Raw genomic sequence first — 20,467 nt, forward strand, 5'->3', positions numbered from 1 at the left:
AAATTCGTCTATTATAAGCATTATTTCATGAAAATCATGTTGTATAAACTTGAAATAATTTTTCCAGTTATTTTGAGAGCTCATACCATACTGAAATAAATCGTAATGCCTACTCTTATTTATCTGTTGATTTGTTACAACATTTTAAATGAAGCCCTTCATTCAGACCTTTGTCACCTAGAAGTCTTGTGTGCCTGAACTTTCACTAATAGTGACTGAGCAGCCCGAAGTGACATGTATGGTCTTGGTTTGATTTGAATTCCCAGCTGATGTTTAATTCCATCACTTATCCATAGATGTCATCACCAGCCTACCACCACAACTGGAAAAATTAGACATTTTCGTCTACCACAAATTCTCAGGGAGTCTGAACATGTCATCTTGGGATGACATGTTCACATGCAAAGCTGTATTCATTTTCAGAATCAGAATTTTTTCTCGTATTAGTAATTACATTTTCATTAAAAAATGATAATTTTCATATATACTCATATAAGTAAAGTCCTTCATGTGTAAATAAGTAAATACATAAATATAATAGTGTTGAAAATAAAAAAGCACAGGGATTTGTAACCATATAAAGTAATAATTTACATTATGTAAATTGATAGTTGTATGTAGCATGAAATCATTCCTGGAAATAAGTACAAACATAATTTTCACATACTTACAGAGAAAGAGTATCCATGTGGTTAGTCAAGGCCTTCTGTTGGTTCACCAAACCCACTAGGAAGCAAGTATTTTTCAGTATTCATTTGGACATATTTCTTTAATACATTCCCTTCCTTGTTTCTGTGCAGAGACTATTCCCTTATTTGTCTCTGCACTGAGTGCTTTTCCCTTCTTATTCTGTTATAAAAAGAAAAAAAAAATCACTAGGGGGAGGGTAATTTCAGAGGATTTGGGCAGATCAAAGGTAAACTACTTTCAACCTATATACCTTCATCTGATGAGAGAGAAGCAAGTAGAAAGCAAGAAGCTATAGTGTAAGGAGGCTGGAAATGGGAGGTAGTTCTGCTGATCAACCATGATTTGGTACCACCTTGGGAAAAGGGGTGATGACTGTTAGTGTTAACTGCAACTCATCAACCTTATTCACTCCATCCTTCCATCTACTGGGTCTTCCACTCCCTCCACTTCCGACACATATATCGTCTTTGTCAATATTTCTTCACTCATCCTGTCCATATGTTCACACCATTTCAATATGTCTCTTTCACCTGCCTCAGCTTGCTACCATGCCTCTCTCTTGCACTGTCATCCTTTGCATGATTAACTCCATCACATATTGTTCTCAAAGAATATCTATTTTGCTTCATCAAATAAAGCATAATGTTCCAGAACATACTTTGCAGAGGTTATTGTGGTCTCTAAATATTCAGTATTCATTGACAATAGTTATGTGGGGCTAATTTATATAATTAATATGTATTCATCTAATTCAGTGCACAGTTATTAATTCTGAAGTTCTATACAGTACTGTAATATTCAAATACAATTTATTTTCATCACAGTATTTTTAGGTCACCATCTAAGTACATCAATCAGTGTCTACTAATAAAGCATCATAAACAATTACAAAATGTTTTTGTAACGCTAATGATGCAATGTCAAAACTGTTCAGCAAACTTCAAGAAGTATAATAAAAAATAAATGGTGAGGATTCTTTTTATCATGTTAATTTTCTATATATTTTCATACATCCTTCATGAAAGAACAAGTAGCAATTCATTTATAAGTTTCTTACATTTCAACAATACTTCTGTATATAAGACATTTATGCTTCACAGAAGCAGGTGTGATAACATGAAATTATATTTGCTCTGGCCAGCAATATTTACATCAGTCATATATATCAAACTGTTTGACAAATAATTATTTTAGAAAAATATGTACATGCTACAAATTTCCAACATCTACGAGTGATAAATCTATTGATAAATATAAAACTTTGATAATCTATACTGTATTCTTCCTTAAGCCATGAGAAAACCTTAAGAATAATAGAGATACCATCCTTTTCAGAGACACGTCTAAGCATTAATAACTTGACTTTGTTGAAACTATCAAACAGCAAAAGCAGCCTGAGTAGTTATCAAACGATGCTTCAAAATTCAAGAATTAGCAGGAGGTACTCTGAGCATCTTAAGAATGTTAATATAAGCTAAAAAACTATATGAGAAATTTAACATTTAATGTTACATCCACATCATCCATCTAACATTAAATAACAGCACTAGTGTCATTATGAAGCTCCAAACTCTCGCATCCAATTCTCATATTTCTCAAGGTCATCCTGAGACACAGATTTGTTGCATTTCTGGATAGCCTCATGAAAATCTTGCTGAGTAACAGGTAAATCCAATTCTTCCTTAGGCAGAGCACGGATTTCATCAGGTGTAAGTCCTGCTATCTTTCGTCGCATTGACATCATGGATGCATCCCTGAAATGTTTATGATTAAAACAAAGCTTTACTGTGTGAGTGTCATATGTTTTTTCTTTTGCTTGCAAAGCTGGGGTGTATTCAAAATCTTTCCTATAAATTTTGGTTACATACATCTTCACAAAATGTGATGTTAAACCCACTGGCAATACTCAAAATGTTTGCCAAGGAATTTCGCAGGGACCTGGCTCTTAGACTGGTAAAGTAGATACCTCTTGCTTGAAAAAAAAGAGAAAAAAACTGAGGGTAGCTTTGACAGGCATTCATACCATGAAAATTTGCAGTTGGGAATTAGGATACTGAAAGCAACTATGAAGTATGATATTTCATGCTCTATTTGGACAAGGTGCAACCATAGAGACATGGTCATCATAAATGTATAGGATTAGTCTCAAATCAGAAATCAGTCCACAGTCTACCTATGCAACCTAATGATTTTAATCCAGTCACTGACATGCTGATGGGTCCTTACCATACCAGACTAAATTTGTGATGCAATGTCAGACAAGGGGTTTATAGCACACTTCACAAATTATCCACCTCAACAGCTCTTATTTTTGACCTGTCCTCACCAATATAAACTTGGATTTCACATGTATGTATGTATGTATGTAAGTATGCATGTACTCCTTCATGAAAGGTTCTTTTACACTCTATACTCATTATATTTCAATTCATCAGAGCTTCAAGTGCACATCCAATTATTCACTCTTGTGAGGCGCTACTCTTACCTTCATTTTCACTTAACCCTTTCAGGTTTCATGCAGTTGTTGCGCTACTGGTGGATGCTGCACAACTTTTGGTACAAATGCTACTGCTGTAATAGGTAAAAATCCCTTTCCCTAAATAAATTTTCCTGAAAGGGGTTAACAGAAAATTTCTTAAATGGATTCTATGTACTACCTCTTACCAACTGTAAATGTATTACTATAAGTAACCCTTTGTATTCATAACAAAAACTAAATCAACATACTATGACAAATGTTCTCAATTACAGAAATAATTAGTCTTACCTGCAAACATTTGTAATATCAGCTCCAGAGTATCCATCCAACAATGTGGCAATCTCAGTCAAGTTAACATCATCTAGTTTCACTTCACGCAAATTGATTGACAACAAGGCCTCTCGCCCCTCCGCTGTAAGAAAATAAAAAATGTAAGCACAAATGGATATTTATTTTCTATTTATTATACTTAATCGTCATCTCCCGCGTTAGCGAGGTAATGCAAAGAAACAGATGAAAGAATGGCCCAATCCACCCACATACACATGTATATACATAAACGCCCACACACGCACATATACAAATGGATATGTGTTGATTTAAAATGATTCTCATGAAGTGGTTGTAGAGTTCAAAATAATGAAGGATGGGGACATGTTTCTTCTCTTTCATGTCTTTCCACTATTTCTAGTGAATTGAGGTAACATCAAGTGTCGTCGTATGATCATAACAGGATGGAAACTTATCCCCCTTAAAAAAAAAATGCTTACAATACAGTGCTACTCATGATCTCTTTTGTGCATTAATTTATATTCATGCCCTCAATTGCTACATCCCTTGCATGCAGATCCCATAGCACCAAGACTTGATCCCTTGCATAAAAACTATCAAAACACCCACTCATCTTCTCCCAACATGGATCAGGTGTATAAACATATACAATCAACCACCTCTCATAGTCTGCTTTCATTCTAACTCACATCTCTCTTGAACTCACTTCCTTACAATCTTCATCAGAGTATCCCCACCCCTTCTTTATCAGAAAGAACAACAAATATCAGTAACGATTATTAAACCTAGTACAAAACAAAAGTTAAACTCACCATTGGGCAGTGGTATATAAATCCTCTTTTCCAAGCGTCTCCTGAGTGCCTCATCAATGTCCCATGGGAAGTTGGTGGCAGCCAAAACCATTACCACTTTTGGTTCATCAGAACTGTTGGTTCAAAGGTTATAATTGCAAAATGAAACACTTTTCCTTCTTTGATGAATAATTAACTATAAATACACTAGCATCAAATCTATTATCTCAAAAAGAGAATGGACCCATCCCCTAAAAAGAGACATTGTATAAACTTGATGTAGATATCAAGAGAATATCAAGATCCTGTGAATAATGCAAAACAAAATAAAGCAGCAATCTGAAAAAAACAAGAATCAAGGAGTTATATGTTGTGTACAAACACTGCATCAATGTGCAAAACTAATGATGGAGCATTAACACTGCATTTATCTTATTAGATGAACAAGCCTTAAACACCTAATGAAAAAAGAGAAAGCTAATAACCCTAAGCAATAGAGATCCATATCTCTAATCATTGTTCTCCAATACTTAAAATTTTCCTAAGCAACAATGATTCAGTTGGTTGAGAAAGAATGTGTTGTAGTAGTAAATGTTACACAAGTAAGTACTGACTACTACTAAAGACTAAGAATGCATACAACAAAAGAGCCTTGACTTTGTTGTATGACAGCACTAGTTTTTGCACTTGAGGTGTAAAATTATGCCTTTACCCCGTATTGTAACTAAGCAAGCTAAAAGCACATAAACGTTACTTGCACCAAAACTTAGCCAAATGAGATATGAGGTAACAATATGAGCTATATGCTTCACACTAAATACCTGTCAGGTTTCTTTAAGTGCAGATTTTGAAAGTTGAAACCTTAAAAATTGAAACCTCTCTCTGTGGCCTGTCCCATGAGCAATGAGAGCATACCCACATGAAGGAGAGGGTTAGAGAAAAAGCCTTCCAATTCTACTAAAAAAGTGAGGTATGAGATGAGTCTGTGCATCTCTAGAGGGTTGGGAGCCTCCACAGTCCTGCAGTCTATTTCCTGGTGGATAATACTCATATCAAAGCCTGGTTTTACTGTGAAACTTCTTCAAGATATTCCATTTCCTTGGATTGAAAATCATCAACCATGGATGTCAAGTTGCACTCTTCTGATCCAAGTAGCTGTCTTTGCTATCTGTCTCACCCACATGTGGAATAATGGCATTCTGTCATAAACATACAATCACTGTTACACATAACACTTGACAACATTTAAATCACACAACTAATCCCTTGAAACCAGAGATTTTTCAAAGGTGAGCACTATGTGCTGGCCTTCCCTTTTGGCAGAATGGTAGGAGCAATAGAAGTAATAGGTAGGAACATTAGGTAGTAGTAGTAGTGGTAGCTACAAACATTAGGTGAGAGCATTAGGTATAGGTAGTAGGCTGGAACATTAGTTAGACATAGTTAGTTGGGACATCAAGTATGAGTCCCTGGAAACATTGCTATAGTTGCCCTTTGCCAGTGGCCTGTTGCAGTTGAGGCACTACAGGATAAGAGGCAGCAGTGGGAATTCACCAGTTATGGAGACTTTTACCCTAACCAACCCCTTGAGGAAGTTCCCAGAGGTCAACTTGGAAGTCTGTCTAAGCCCTCTTGTAAGTGATGCAATCCTCCTTGCTTTTCAATTTAAATAAGAACTTTCCATTATATGAGAATAGTCTTCAAGTACCTGAATAAGGAAATATTTAGCAAGCTAATCATATCCTACATAGGGCCACAACTAGAATAAGCTTTTCATAAAGAAGCACAAAGAGCTAACAGAGAATGTCCAGAGAAGGATAACAAAGAAGATACCAGAATTATGAGAACTTAAATGGAATGGCTGGAACTGGAAGTTTTAAATTTGCCAACCTTGGATGATAGAAGAGTGAGGTGTGACCTGATTTCAACCTTTAAGATTATAAAACAGATCAACAGCATACAGAGTGAACAGCTCTTCAAGATATGTAGAGATAGAGAAACCAGAGGACATAATGTGAAATTAAGTAACTTGCTAAAGAGGATGCAAAGAAATATTCTTAAAGCATAACATTGGTGAATGAGTGGAACAGAATGTCTGGGAACAAGGTTAATGCAGACACCATATGTAAATCTACATTCTATGATAACAGAATATTCAAGAGATGAAGTCCCATGAGTGTAAAACTCCCTCCTTATACAGTACACCTAGGTAATTACCTTGGAGGAGAGAAGAGCGAAGGCTGACTTGATCAAAACCTATAAGCTTTTAAAAAGACTGATGATATGGACAGTGAATTGTTCTTTAAGAGACGCAGGGACAGAGGGACCAGAGGACAAACCTTCAAATGAAAGTAAGAGAGAAACTTGTTAAAAAAGATGCAAAGAAATACTTTTACTGTGTGAGAGATGTAAAAATGGAATAGAACAACTGAGGACATGGTTAATGCAGACAGCATACATGAATATAGGAAGCTGTATGATAAAGAATGTTCAGGACATGGGAGAGAACAAGTTTAAAATTACACCATACACTACAAATATGTAATTACTAATTCAATGGTTTAGGGCACCTACCATAACTTTAAAAACCAAAATGCTAACACAGGTATCCATACCACTGTTTAAGCCAAGAGAACTATATCAACTACTATTCTTTTATCAAATATGCTGAAAACCCAATACCTACTCTGTCGATTGTATGCCATCCATCTGCATTAGAAGTTCAGATTTGACACGTCTAGAAGCTTCATGTTCAGATTCTGACCCCCTTCGAGAACACAGAGAATCAATTTCATCTACAAAAATTGTGCTAGGTGCATAGAATCTTGCCTGTGAGAAGATAAAGATAATAAACAATACTATAAAATAACTGATGAAGACTCAAAAGATGAGTTTAATTCAGCACCATTACTTGTTACATGATTCACAATACCATTATTTGTTACATTATTCATAATACCATTATTAGTTACTTGAAAAGAGGCACAAACACTTACCATTTCAAACAAGAGCCTGACAAGTTTTTCTGATTCTCCACGATATTTTGAAGTAAGAGTGGATGATGAGACATTGAAAAAAGTTGTACCACATTCTGTTGCCACAGCCTTGGCAAGCATTGTTTTGCCAGTGCCTGGTGGTCCTACCATAAGTACTCCTTTCCATGGACGTCGGATACCCTGTAACAGGAATTAAGTATATGTGAACTGAAGTAAACGCTGTATCTATAATACTACATATAAACTGATATAAATATTTTGTGCATTTACTATGAAATTAGTGCACCATAAAGCAACTCAATTACTAGATTGTTATATGCCATATTCTAAAACAATGAAAAAAGGGTCTATTTCAGCTCACAAGACATGTGAAATTTCATAAAAGTATGAGCACAAGGTAATTGCTTGCTACTGAAATTGATACAAAATCTGTGTGATTATCTTACACTACTGCAATTTCAAAACATATATGAGCCAAGATTTATGGAGCCAAATGTTTCACCAAAGATCTGCAAAAACCAAGATACTCTAAATTAATGAAATGGAATACACAGCAGGAAAAGTCATGTGAATATTTATTTCACAAACCACTTCAGTTCTTTTCCATACTGTGCTCTGTAAGACTCTTTGATCTCCCCATTTCATCATGACCTTAAATAATCTCCCTTCAGTAACAGTAATAACAAAAGCTGTTTTTTCAATACCTTACCTTGCATATAATTACAATCTTATCTGGCTTTCACTTCCAGGAAATACTTCATTGAAGTGTACACCAATAAGGCCTACCCTCTAAGAAAAGGCATAACACACAAAAAAGCATCAGTGACTATTACAGACTAGACAGTCTTTGTCAACAAATATATATATGTCACTCACCCTAAAGAAGTCTGGCATCAGCATAGGTAAAACTACAGCTTCTTCCAAAAGCCTTTTGGCTTCATGCAAGTCTGCAATATCACTCCAACGTATGCTGGGATTTTTCTGTACAATATCACGCTCTAGCATATCCACCAGATCTCTATCATATCCACTTGGATCAAACTTCTTTTCATCATCATCTTCATTCCCGGCACGACCATCAGCGCCTTTCTCACTACCCTTATTGGATGGATATAAAATGCAATGAATGAAATGCTGCATGCTTATATTGGAGAACACTAAAATAACCCTTTTTTATCAATTTTTCATGACTACTTACTGCTTATGTAACAACTTCCTATCTCACTCACTTTCATGACAAAATTCATTTCTAAGGAACTAATATACAAAGAATGATATAAAATTAAATTCTTTTTTAAACCTGTTCAGTGATTTCTGTGTTAGATAGGTAATGCTCATATCCATTCTCTATATGTCCTGTGCAGTGCACCAAAACCACAGACCCCTATCTACAAACATGCCCCACAGACTTTTCCTGGTTTTCCCTGCCTGTCCAGTGACAGCAGCTTGTCCCCTGTATTTCACATCACTCCAATTCAATCTATTCAGTCCATGCTTTTTGCCATCTTGCATGCTCAAGCCCTGAGCACTCAGAATCTTTTTCAATCCATCCTCCCATCTCAAATTTGGTCTCCTACTTCTCCTTGTACCCTCCACTCCTTATTACCCTCTCCTCACTCATTTTCTCCATATGTTCAAACCATTTCAGTACATCCTTTTCAGCTCTCTCATTACTTGACCTAATCACCTCACACCACATTCTGTCCTCAAACAATTCATTTCCAACATATCCAGCCTCTCCACTCATCCTCATCTATAGCCCATCCCTCACAATCACACAACACTGTTAGGACTGCTATACCTTCAGTCATACCTATTGTTATCCTCTCAGATAACCTCTCTTCCCTCACATTCTTCAGTGCTTCCAGAAACCTTTGTCTCTTCACCCACCTTATGACATGCTTTTGCTACCATGGTTCCATTTGCTGCCATGTCCACTCCCAGGTATCTAAAAATTTTACACTCCACTTCCTCCAAATTTTCTCCATTCAAACTCACAACCCAACAAACCTGTCCCTCTGCCCTGCTAATCTTAATAACCTCACTTTTATAAACATTTACTCTCAACTTTGACCTCTTGCACATTTTCCCTGACTCCCACACAAGCTTCTGCTGTTCCTCACTTGAATCTGCCACCAGTAACATCATCTGCATAATGTCAAGAATGCAAATGAGAGAGTGTCACTTGTACATACCTGGGGAGTGTAGTTTCAGGTGGGTGTATATCTGGTAGGATAAATCTGAGACTTGTTTGGGAAGGTAGCTATTTAATGCTTGTTAAATGATCACTGTGTGTATGTCTATCTAATGTCAGGTTTACAGGTGGAAAGGGAATCTATAGGTATAAATTGCCTCATGATTTACAAAAGCAACATAAATATGAGCTTATGCTTAAATTTTACCTCAGCATTCCCTTCCAGTATCAAGCAATCTTTGGCAGCCTTGAACTATGTGGCAGTCTTTTTTTCCCTGCTTCTGAATGTCCTGGCTGGCACTCTTTTCCAAAATAAGTCAATGTCACTTACAATAAACACTTGTTGAAGTGTGTAACTTTCCTCAATCATTTACTCTAAAAATGCACAGCTGCCTCAATAATTGAGTCTAAAGATGCAAGGCTTCATGATTCCTATCAATCTATCTATATCTCTCATGCCTGTTCCCTCCAAGAAATCCCTCAAAGAAGCTGGAACAGTATAAGTCTCTATAACTGGTGCACTCAAGTGCCACCTCTTAGCCTTGAGTGCTTAACCCTTAAGAGGCCACTGGTAGAGGGCAACTCTAGCCTAGTGTTTCCACAGACTCTAGGCACTTTTATTCTTACACCATGAGTGACAGCCTTAAGTCCTGTGTCCCCATTAGTGCAATGCTTTAATATAATCCTAAGATGTTATAAAAAGTTAAACTTACTTTGGAGGTAGGAAATAATAGGTAAAAGGGGAGATAACTGTGGTGTGACTATGTATTTGATATATTCTATATTCATCTATAATCATCCTAGGACCTATTTCTACAAAACAGTCCTGGTTTTATCCAGGACCTCTTTCTAAAGGGTCCTGCGGCCTCAGGTTGCACTGCTTCCAGTAACAGGGAAATACAGACTCATTTGGAGAGAGAAGTTCTTTGATGAGACTGTACTCCCATGATACAGCCTCACTACATACTTTTCATTAATGGCATATTCACAAGCAGGTGAAGACTGATAATACCATTAATGAAGAAGAATATCTTACATGTACAATATATGAACATTTCTGAATTTTCTCTCCTTAATTCTATAAACCAAATTACTTTTTCATCTTTCTTATCTGCATCCTTCTTTGCTTTGCGATCAGTTGATTTGTCATCTCGCCCTCTTCCAGTCTTGGAATCAGTACCCTTCTTGACCCCAGGCTTTCCTGTACGTCCTGTGGACGGATTCTTACTCGAATCCTGCCTTCTGGGACCTCTTGTCGGCTTCACCTGAGAAACAGATCTGCAAAATCCAAAGTAATTCTAGGATAAATAAAATCACTGAAGATAGGGGATAGAGTGGGAAGTAGGCATCTAGTTCCTGTAGCAAGAAAATATTAAAGGTAATACAACTACGTAATTGAAGTGTCTCAGAGTATATCAATTTTTCATGTTATTCAGTTTACAGTATTTCTTTTTCTGATATATTCAATCAGTTTTATTAAGCAATACATACACAAATTGTTGAGAGTAACGACGTATTTAGACAAAGGTTCCCTAACTACAAATTTCACCCTTAAAGACTGAATAAGGCAAAAATGAGTGTGATTATCATTGAGTTATGGGAGTGGATTTTACAATTGTGTTGTCCCATCTCTTAACTCTGTATGCATATACCATGTCTTTACTCTTATGCATCCATGCACAAACACACACACACACACACACCTTAGCATGCATATGCCTGGTAACCAATTTTTTTTGTGTGTAATACTTATTGATTTTACCTATCAGTACAGTACAAAGAGAGAGACTTACACTACAACAAGGCTGCAACCCATACAAAATAGTGCACTCAAAACTCTAGCAGCATAACAACCTCAAACACACAACAGAGACCTCACTCCTACGACAAAATTAATGAGTCACACGCCTGTCTATGTTTTGGACATAATCCATCACAACAACACTACAAACAGTATTTCAACATGTCACAAGACCCTTTACCATCTAGATGACATTAAACACTTATTAACCAATTGTCCTACACTCTATGCACACTGATGCACATGCAAGATCACAACACTTATGACCTGTGGTCCCAACCAGTGGATGATGACAGCTTCCTGAGAGCTGTAGGAACTTCATGAAGATAGGAGGGACTCCTAAGGCTGGAATTATGTAATTATGTAAGTAGGGCATATGTGAAAGTAGGTGGAGTTGAGGGTGAGTTGTTTCAGGTGAAGGTGAGCCTTTGGCATAGATATGTGATGGCACCACATCTCTTTAATTTGTTTAAAGGTCTATAGGGAGTGAGTCAGTTGTTTGCTGAGGATGTGGTACTAATGGCAGATTCGAGTGGCAAACTGCAGAAGATGGTGTCTAAGTCTGGGAGAATATGAAAGAAAACTGATAGTAATTGTGTACAAAAGCAAGTTTATTAGGTTTAGCAGTAAAGAGACAGGTTAGTTGGGGTGTGTTTGAACGGTGAAAACTTAGAGGAAGTGAAGTGTTTTAGATACCTGGAAATGGACATACAGTAGTAGTAAATGGAACCATGGAAGTGGAGGTGAGTCATAGGGTAGATGAGGGAGTGGAAGTTCTGGGGCATTAATGATTGTGTTGAAAGAGAGGTCACTATCTGGGAGGATAAAAATGTGTATGTTTGAAGGTATGGAAGTCCCAGCAAAGTTGCATGGATGTGATGCAAGGGCTATAGATGACTATATAAAGAAAAGGGTAAATATGTTAGAAATGAAATCTCTGTGGGCAATATGTGGTAGTAACAGGGATAACAGAAGAGGAGAGAGGTGTAGTAATATGAAGAGTATGACTGAGAGAGCTAAAGAGGGTGTACTGAAATGGCTTGGACATATGGAGAGAATGAGTGAGAAGAGGTTGACAATGAGGATATATGCATCAGAAGTATAGGGTTCAAGGAAAGAGGGAGACTAAAGTGGAGATAAGTGTATAGGGTGAAACAGGTTTTGAGTGCTTGGAACCTGAACATGCAGGAGAGTGAAAGGTGTGTAACAGGTAAAGTGAATAAGAGTGATATGGTGTACTGGGGTGAAGTTCTGTCAATGGACTGAATCAAGGTGTATGAAGGAATCAGAGACCATGTAAAGGTCTAAGTGGCCTGGTTGTGGACAAGGGCTGTGTATTTGGTGCATTACACATCACAAATAGAGAATGGATGTGAATAAATGAGGCCTTTTCTTTGTCTGTTTCTGGCACTATCTCACTATATGGGAAACTGCCTTCAGCATGTCTGGCAAAGATGTGACATGGTTTCTCACAGGCTGCCACTTGGTGTGGAGCAAAGCCCAATGAGTGTGGGCCATCACCTGCTCTAGTGATGACTGGCTGTCTCTGAAACCCCATGTTAAATGTGACTGGTAGCCATTTTGCACAGTAAAAACTACCATTCAAACAAATCCTATCACTGCACCTGAAATACTTGACATGTCTATAACTTTCATTAAAATACATTGGTTATCAAAGTAATCATACTTCCTTGCTTTTCCTATAACCATCCTTCATGCACTCTCCAGGAGCTACACACCACAGGGTCATCTGATCCCCTACTTTAACCTTTTTCAGTTAAAAACTTCATTCAATATTGAATACAATAATTGTACTTGTGGTCAGCAGCAGTAGGTGGTGGCCACACATCAGGATCACGTGGGGGTGGTGGACCCCATACATCTGGGTCTCTTGTTGGCTCTTCAAAGGATGACATACGCAAAGATGTGCCTGTTTTAATTTATACTGGTTTTAGAAATATTATCTAAAATAAAAAAAAAAATTCCTCAGAAATCATCACTGTTGCTAAATGTGAAAAACCTGTGGTAACAAAAGGCAAGAAATTTATATTCTCAGAAATATTTACCTTCTTACTAAAGATGCAACTAAGTAATCATGATTATATTTTCGTCTGATCACTCTGTATAATATCCTGGAACACATCTTTTTGTTATGTACCAACATGTTGAGCAAACTTCATACAGATGGAGAGTATCTATGTTTTATCCGAGTTCATATACACTAGTCTCATATGGGAAAACTAACTGGAATTTCTGATGTTCAAAGTTTCTTCTGAGTGTTTACTTTGTTGCAAGCAGGCACAAATTTATAATAAAAACATAACTTTGATAATAATATCAATATAAAAGTACATAAAGTAAAAGAATTCTGGTTATCTACAGTGTACTTTGCTATATCATATGCTTTGTCAAGATTCTCCTCCATAACTCATTCACCCAAGTGCTCCCTCTGCCTACAGTTGAGCATAGGTCATGAGAAGCAAATTAATGCAATGCATGCTCACCCTTGCAATAATCATTCACTTCAATTACAATAATACCATCTCCCACATTACCTATCACAATACATGGGACAGGTGTGGAAAGTAGCATAGTCTCCCTATCCCCATTTTTCTCAGAACTATGATGACATGTTAGTCTGGCCCTTCTCAATATGCTAGTCTAATACAAATATTACCTTTCTCTGAATCAACCCTAATCCACCCACTTCAGATAAGATATTGCAGTCATCATGGGACACAATGATCACCAACTTCGAATGGCTGTCATATGACATGGGACTATCATGAACACAGACCCTAAAAATGAGGATATCTCTAGGAGAGGAAATGCAATTGCTCAACTACCTGATCAACTCACCGAGTGGTCTGTCAGAAATGGCTGAGGGATTGTCAGACTTGAATAAGGAGATTATGTTCATAAGTTCCTTCAGATTCTCATACTCAGCTGCAACCTGCTGCTGGACCTGAGAGCAAGGTCAGCAAGTTAAGAATGATGCATGAAAATTTCTTAATCTGCAAGGATATCAATCAACAGTAAACTTTCTTTCTGAGTAAGATAGTAGCCTCTCTAGGAATTAAATAAGTTAGCTAATAGATATACGTGATAAAGGGACTGGTTTCCAATATAACAATGCATTTACAACTATCTGTGCTTGATACCAATCTATACAAAAAACTAGATCATTCTTGTTGGAATCACCAATGGTAGGATTATCATGGAAGATGTGGTTACAATGCTGCTTCTAAGCAGGCACTGATCAAGGATGTATACAACTATTGCCTCAGTTGTAGGAGTAATGACAGAGGTGCAATTAACCAGCACTGCAGTGGCCGCCATATTTCCCTACCCTGGCTCAGGTTGCTGTCTTTCTCCATGTGTCATAAAGGCAAAGGGTTACTAGAACTCATCCCACTATCATAAACCACCTCCTTATCTTTCGCTTAACATTTGTCAACACTTGAATCACATAATTATTCTAAAAATATCCTTGGGAAAAGGGAATGCAAAAACTACCCACATATCACTTGCTTGTAGCGAAGGGTGACCAACCAGGATAGGAGCTAAGGACTGAAAACCCTTCCTGCCTTATACCTTACTTATAAAATGCAGAAACAGGAGGAGTCAGGTAAGGAGCACTCCTCAAAGGCTCAGACTGGGACATCTGAATGTGCACAGATGTAACAAGGATAAGAAGGGAGAGGAGCCTGGATGTTCTTGTTCTGAGTGAAACCAAGATCAAGGAGAAGGGGAAAGAAAGTTTGGGGAAGTCTGAAGGGTTAAAGTTTTGAGTTAGTGTGATAGTGAGAGCAAAGGAGAAAATTGCACTTCTTTTGAAGGAGGAATAGCACAAACATGTTAAAAGAGTGCAACAAAGTAAGTTCCTGGCTGATGTGAGAGACAAAAAGGAAATGATGGGAGGTAAGTGATTTTAACAGCTTCCATAACGGGCGGCATGAGGAAGAAGGCAGAGAGTCGGGTCTTGAGAGGAGTTATGTGATTGCTTCAGCAATTTTGATGCACGGGATTGACTATTAGTAGTGGGAGATTTAAATACAAGAACAGGTAATGGGATAGTTGAGGGTAAAATTGGGGGCAAGAGCAACCTGGAGTAAATGAAAATGGTGAAAACTTGTCGAGTGTGTTTTGGAAAAAAAATTGATGGGAAATACCTGGTTAAAAGGACACACAAGGTTATTACCAATAAAACAGTAACTGGGTTATCCTCTAATGACCTGAAAGTTAACATCTTTAGTTCATGCATATGTTTACCACAACATAAAGGTCAGATTCATTTATGTGAAGATATTTTTTCCAAAATAAACTTTTGAATATACTCTTTATATACTAAATCAAAACAAGGTTAGTACTAAGGCTGAAAATTTTAGCACTTACTTTCAATAAAAATAAAAAATTTCACTTGTATCATATCATCAAAAATTTTCCTTCAACAACTTGGTCCTGTTCTTATGCATTCTTATATATGATGGTGAAACAACCATTTCTAGAGTTATCCTTCTTAAACTAATAAGAAACGATCAGTACAACCTATGATTTAGATGTTACACACAAAGCCAATACCTGCTGCCACTTTATTTTACGGTTAGGTTCTTGAATGGTTGCCAGAAGGCGATGGATCTGTTGCACAACGCCCTGATAGTAAACAGCTGCTGTTTCGTACTGGCTAGTAAGAGCCATTTCCCTTGCTAGCCTCATATTCTCACAAATGTCCTGGACATTCACCATCATGGCAGGCTGAAAGCCAAATTGAAGCTATGAAACAGGAGTACACTATAATCTATATAACAGAAACCAACTTTTCAGATACTGTGTCATCATGGTATAACATGTAAAATTTTAAGTTTAAGTATGGAAGTTATTTTATCTTTTTTCCTCACTTTTAGTATTACTGTATTCACTCCATCCTTCTGCCTCCAATTTGGTCTCCCACTTCTCCTTGTTCCCTCTACCTCTGACACACACACACACACACATATATATATATATATATATATATATATATATATCCTCTTTGCCAATCTTTCCTCATTCATTCTCTCCGTGTGTCCAAACCATTTCAACACACCCTCTTCTGCTCTCTCACCCACACTCTTTTGATTATCAAACGTCTCTCTTACCATTTCATTACTTACACAATCAAACCACCTCACACCACATGTTGTCCTCAAACATTTCATTTTCAATATATCCATCCTCCTCTGCACAACTCTATCTATAACCATGCCTTGCAGAAATACAACATTGTTGGAACTATTCTTTCAAACATATCGATTTTTGCTCTCTGAAATAACGTTCTTGCCTTCCTCGCATTCTTCATCACTCCCAGAACCTTCGCCCCCTCCCCCAACCTATGACTCACTTCCGCTTCCATGGTCCTATCCATGCTAAGTCCACTCCTAGATATCTAAATCACTTCACTTCCTCCAATTTTTCTTCATTCAAACTTACCTCCCAACCAACTCGTCACTCAACCCTGTTGAAGCTAATAACCTATCTTTTGTTCACATTCTTTCTCAATTTTCTCTTTTATATATATATATATATATATATATATATATATATATATATATATATATATATTTTTTTTTTTTTTTTTTTTTTTTTTTTTTTATACTTTGTCGCTGTCTCCCGCGTTTGCGAGGTAGCGCAAGGAAACAGACGAAAGAAATGGCCCAACCTCCCCCCCCCCCATACACATGTACATACACACGTCCACACACGCAAATATACATACCTACACAGCTTTCCATGGTTTACCCCAGACGCTTCACATGCCTTGATTCAATCCACTGACAGCACGTCAACCCCTGTATACCACATGACTCCAATTCACTCTATTCCTTGCCCTCCTTTCACCCTCCTGCATGTTCAGGCCCCGATCACACAAAATCTTTTTCACTCCATCTTTCCACCTCCAATTTGGTCTCCCTCTTCTCCTCGTTCCCTCCACCTCCGACACATATATCCTCTTGGTCAATCTCTCCTCACTCATTCTCTCCATGTGCCCAAACCATTTCAAAACACCCTCTTCTGCTCTCTCAACCACGCTCTTTTTATTTCCACACATCTCTCTTACCCTTACGTTACTTACTCGATCAAACCACCTCACACCACACATTGTCCTCAAACATCTCATTTCCAGCACATCCATCCTCCTGCGCACACCTCTATCCATAGCCCACGCCTCGCAACCATACAACATTGTTGGAACCACTATTCCCTCAAACATACCCATTTTCGCTTTCCGAGATAATGTTCTCGACTTCCACACATTTTTCAAGGCTCCCAAAATTTTCGCCCCCTCCCCCACCCTATGATCCACTTCCGCTTCCATGGTTCCATCCGCTGACAGATCCACTCCCAGATATATATATATATATATATATATATTTTCTTTTCTTTTTTTTTTTAAACTATTTGCCATTTCCCGCGTTAGCGAGGTAGCGTTAAGAACAGAGGACTGGGCCTTTTTTGGAATATCCTCACCTGGCCCCCTCTGTTCCTTCTTTTGGAAAATTAAAAAAAAAAAAAAAAAAAACGAGAGGGGAGGATTTCCAGCCCCCCGCTCCCTCCCCTTTTAGTCGCCTTCTACGACACGCAGGGAATACGTGGGAAGTATTCTTAATCCCCTATCCCCAGGGATATATATATATATATATATATATATATATATATATATATATATATATATATATATATATACACTGAATAAGTGCCAATGGACCAATTTGACCTCAGAAACCTAACCTATTCAATCTAATAAGTATGGCCTGCCAAATTCAACATGAAAACTACTTTAGAAGTGTCATGGAAAATATGGAGATTTATCAATGTAAAAGTAATTTTACAGTTTTGAAATAACAGGATCTACCAAAATTTCGTTTAGTAAGTGAAATGATAGCAGATATATACTAACATTATATTCATGAGTTTTGAGGGATCACATGACTTGATGTTTAGTCAGTATGCTGACATTTAGTGACTTCACTGCACTCAATCATGACTGTAACTGGTATAATTCATCCAGAATACTTAAATAAAAATAATTCTTAACTGAGAGGGGGAGGGGGTTGTTAGGGTGAGGTTTTCATAAGTACCACTGATTTTTAACAAGTGTCTTACCTACCTTAATTAACCCCCAAATTCCATGATATACTACTGCCACCTTACTATACAAAATACCTTTCAATTAAATATAATGCTTAAAATCATGCACTGTACTCTCTAACACTACCCCTGCAAATCAAAATCCCTTAATATTCAAAGGTTGTAACGAAATGGAGATAAACTGTTAAATTACCAAAAGTAATGCTCCACATCAATAGTTCCTTAATCTAAGTCACCTCCAGTGAGTACCGTATAAGGAGAATCCTGATATGCGTTTATCCACAAGTTACTTGATTCAAACTGTCCTAAGGGAGCGCAGCATAACACAAAAGCATACGTAGACATCTGAATGATTAGATCGTACACAACAGTACACCTACAGGTATATTATGTAGTTAGCTTGCCGTGACCTCGTCCTGGAGATATCCTTCACGTCACCTTCCAGCTTGTCTCCTATCACCTATATATTAACGACAAAATCCTTATGACCTCCCAGTCAAAGTAATATCTGTGTCCGTAAGAACAAAGAGGACTTTATCATCAAACCTCACGACGATCAGAAGATGCGAGGACTAATTTTTCCATCAAATACCTGTGTCGTGTGTGGCTGTGGCTGACGTTTGTCGGGGCGTTGGTGGTGGTAGTGTTGGCCTTGTTGTAAACACTGGCACAGGGGATACGGGCCTCATCATACTTTCCCTAAACTATGATAAACTTTTTTATTCACACCGCAAGACTAAAGCTATATTACGATAGTTTATGAATTCTACGTTTCTCTTATAAATGATGGTTATCAAACCTTTCAAATTCCATTTCGCAAGAATGGGATGTTCAGAGAAATGACCAGTCTCGTCCTATGTTCGCCGAGTGGCGGAGGCTTTGACTGAACGCAGGGCGAAGACTTAGTTAAAAAAGGGGATGTTAGAAGGTACCAGCTCAGAGTTGGGATGGCGGATCGATGGAATAGACTAATAAACGAGACCATGAATGCCGACAGTTTACATAGGTTTGATAGACCACTTTGTTACTTGGTGGGGGTAAAAAGTTCAGGTGACGGGGGGCTGCACGAATGCAGAACTTTCTCCCTAAGTAAGTAGGTAATTACATACACAGGTTAGCAAAGTGTGGAACATATAGGATCAGCGCTTGCAAGCTAAATGGGGGATTTCAGAGAAAGGTAGCAGCACGGGGTAAACGAATAAACACAGAAGGATTGAGCTGACAAGTGGCAGGCATCAAAATTAGAAAGTTTAGAAAACCAAGAGCTTGAGACACGTAAATCATTTACGAATTTTGGCTAGGACGACGATCAGTCACCGAAAAAAGAAGAAAGGGAAGAGAAAAAGAGGGAATGCTTGGTAAAGGATATCCAGATGATAAACTGCAATCGGCAATGTCGGTGATAAAAAAAAATGTAGAATTGGTGGTTACAATCAAAATATAATTGGTCGCGGGACTACCACTTATAGGTACGCTTTACCTGGAGTCATCTAGCTAGGAGGTACATAGGTAAGCAAAGCACACTTGATGAGAGGGAGCGTAAAGGGGTCGCTGCCTCCAGGGTTCGTCCACGGAGCCATGAACAGCACTCAAGAAACTTGCCACGTCCCCCAGGTGGACCCACAGGCCATAAAGGTATGGTGATGTGTGTGTGTGTGTGTGTGTGTGTGTGTGTGTGTGTGTGTGTGAGGAAGGGAAGTGTAGGGCAACTGGGTGTTCAGTGTCTTCACTAAGGTAGTTGTATTACGAGCCTGAAGCCTCCTACTCATCGTTACATTATACACTACAAGTACCATCCTTTATTACCTCAGGGGGCTCCTTAGAACATCCCCCCACCCACCTTCCCACATCCCATCGCGAATGAAGTCGTAGGCGTGATGATCATTTAGAAGAAAATAAGCTGCAAGGGAAGCCACAGACAGAGAGGAGGTTTGTGTTTGACTTCCAGCAATTCCTGTATCTTGGGGCGGAAGGGCACGGGAGCAGCATTGCACGGGGATAGGACACGCGCCAGCCACCACCTCATCGCTGGCTTACCGCACCACTGTCATCCCTCAACACCAACCTGGTGGTAGCGCTGTCCACCTCGGTGCCGTG

The 20,467-nt window shown here is 38.1% G+C and overlaps 1 protein-coding gene across 2 annotated transcripts; it reads right to left on the reverse strand.

Moving 5' to 3' along the window:
• Window positions 1-562: 562 nt before the first annotated feature.
• Window positions 563-19,114, reverse strand: Kat60 (Katanin 60). 2 transcript variants are annotated; one of them, XM_071673585.1, is made up of 11 exons: window positions 18,963-19,114; window positions 15,824-15,997; window positions 14,102-14,207; window positions 13,058-13,172; window positions 10,536-10,719; window positions 8,124-8,345; window positions 7,248-7,427; window positions 6,938-7,080; window positions 4,273-4,385; window positions 3,458-3,581; window positions 563-849 (listed from the first exon to the last, which is right to left on the reverse strand). In XM_071673585.1, exons 2-11 carry the CDS (start codon window positions 15,989-15,991, stop codon window positions 804-806), a joined length of 1,401 nt encoding a protein of 466 aa, XP_071529686.1. In that variant the 5' UTR covers window positions 15,992-15,997; window positions 18,963-19,114; the 3' UTR covers window positions 563-803. The 2 variants fall into 2 exon arrangements, with proteins under 2 accessions (XP_071529686.1, XP_071529676.1); XM_071673575.1 differs by lacking the exon at window positions 563-849 and adding an exon at window positions 1,483-2,444.
• Between the last annotated feature and the right edge of the window lie 1,353 nt (window positions 19,115-20,467).

This window comes from Panulirus ornatus, chromosome 2, assembly GCF_036320965.1.
Source record: "Panulirus ornatus isolate Po-2019 chromosome 2, ASM3632096v1, whole genome shotgun sequence".
In the NCBI taxonomy this organism is placed as follows: Eukaryota; Metazoa; Arthropoda; class Malacostraca; order Decapoda; family Palinuridae; genus Panulirus; species Panulirus ornatus.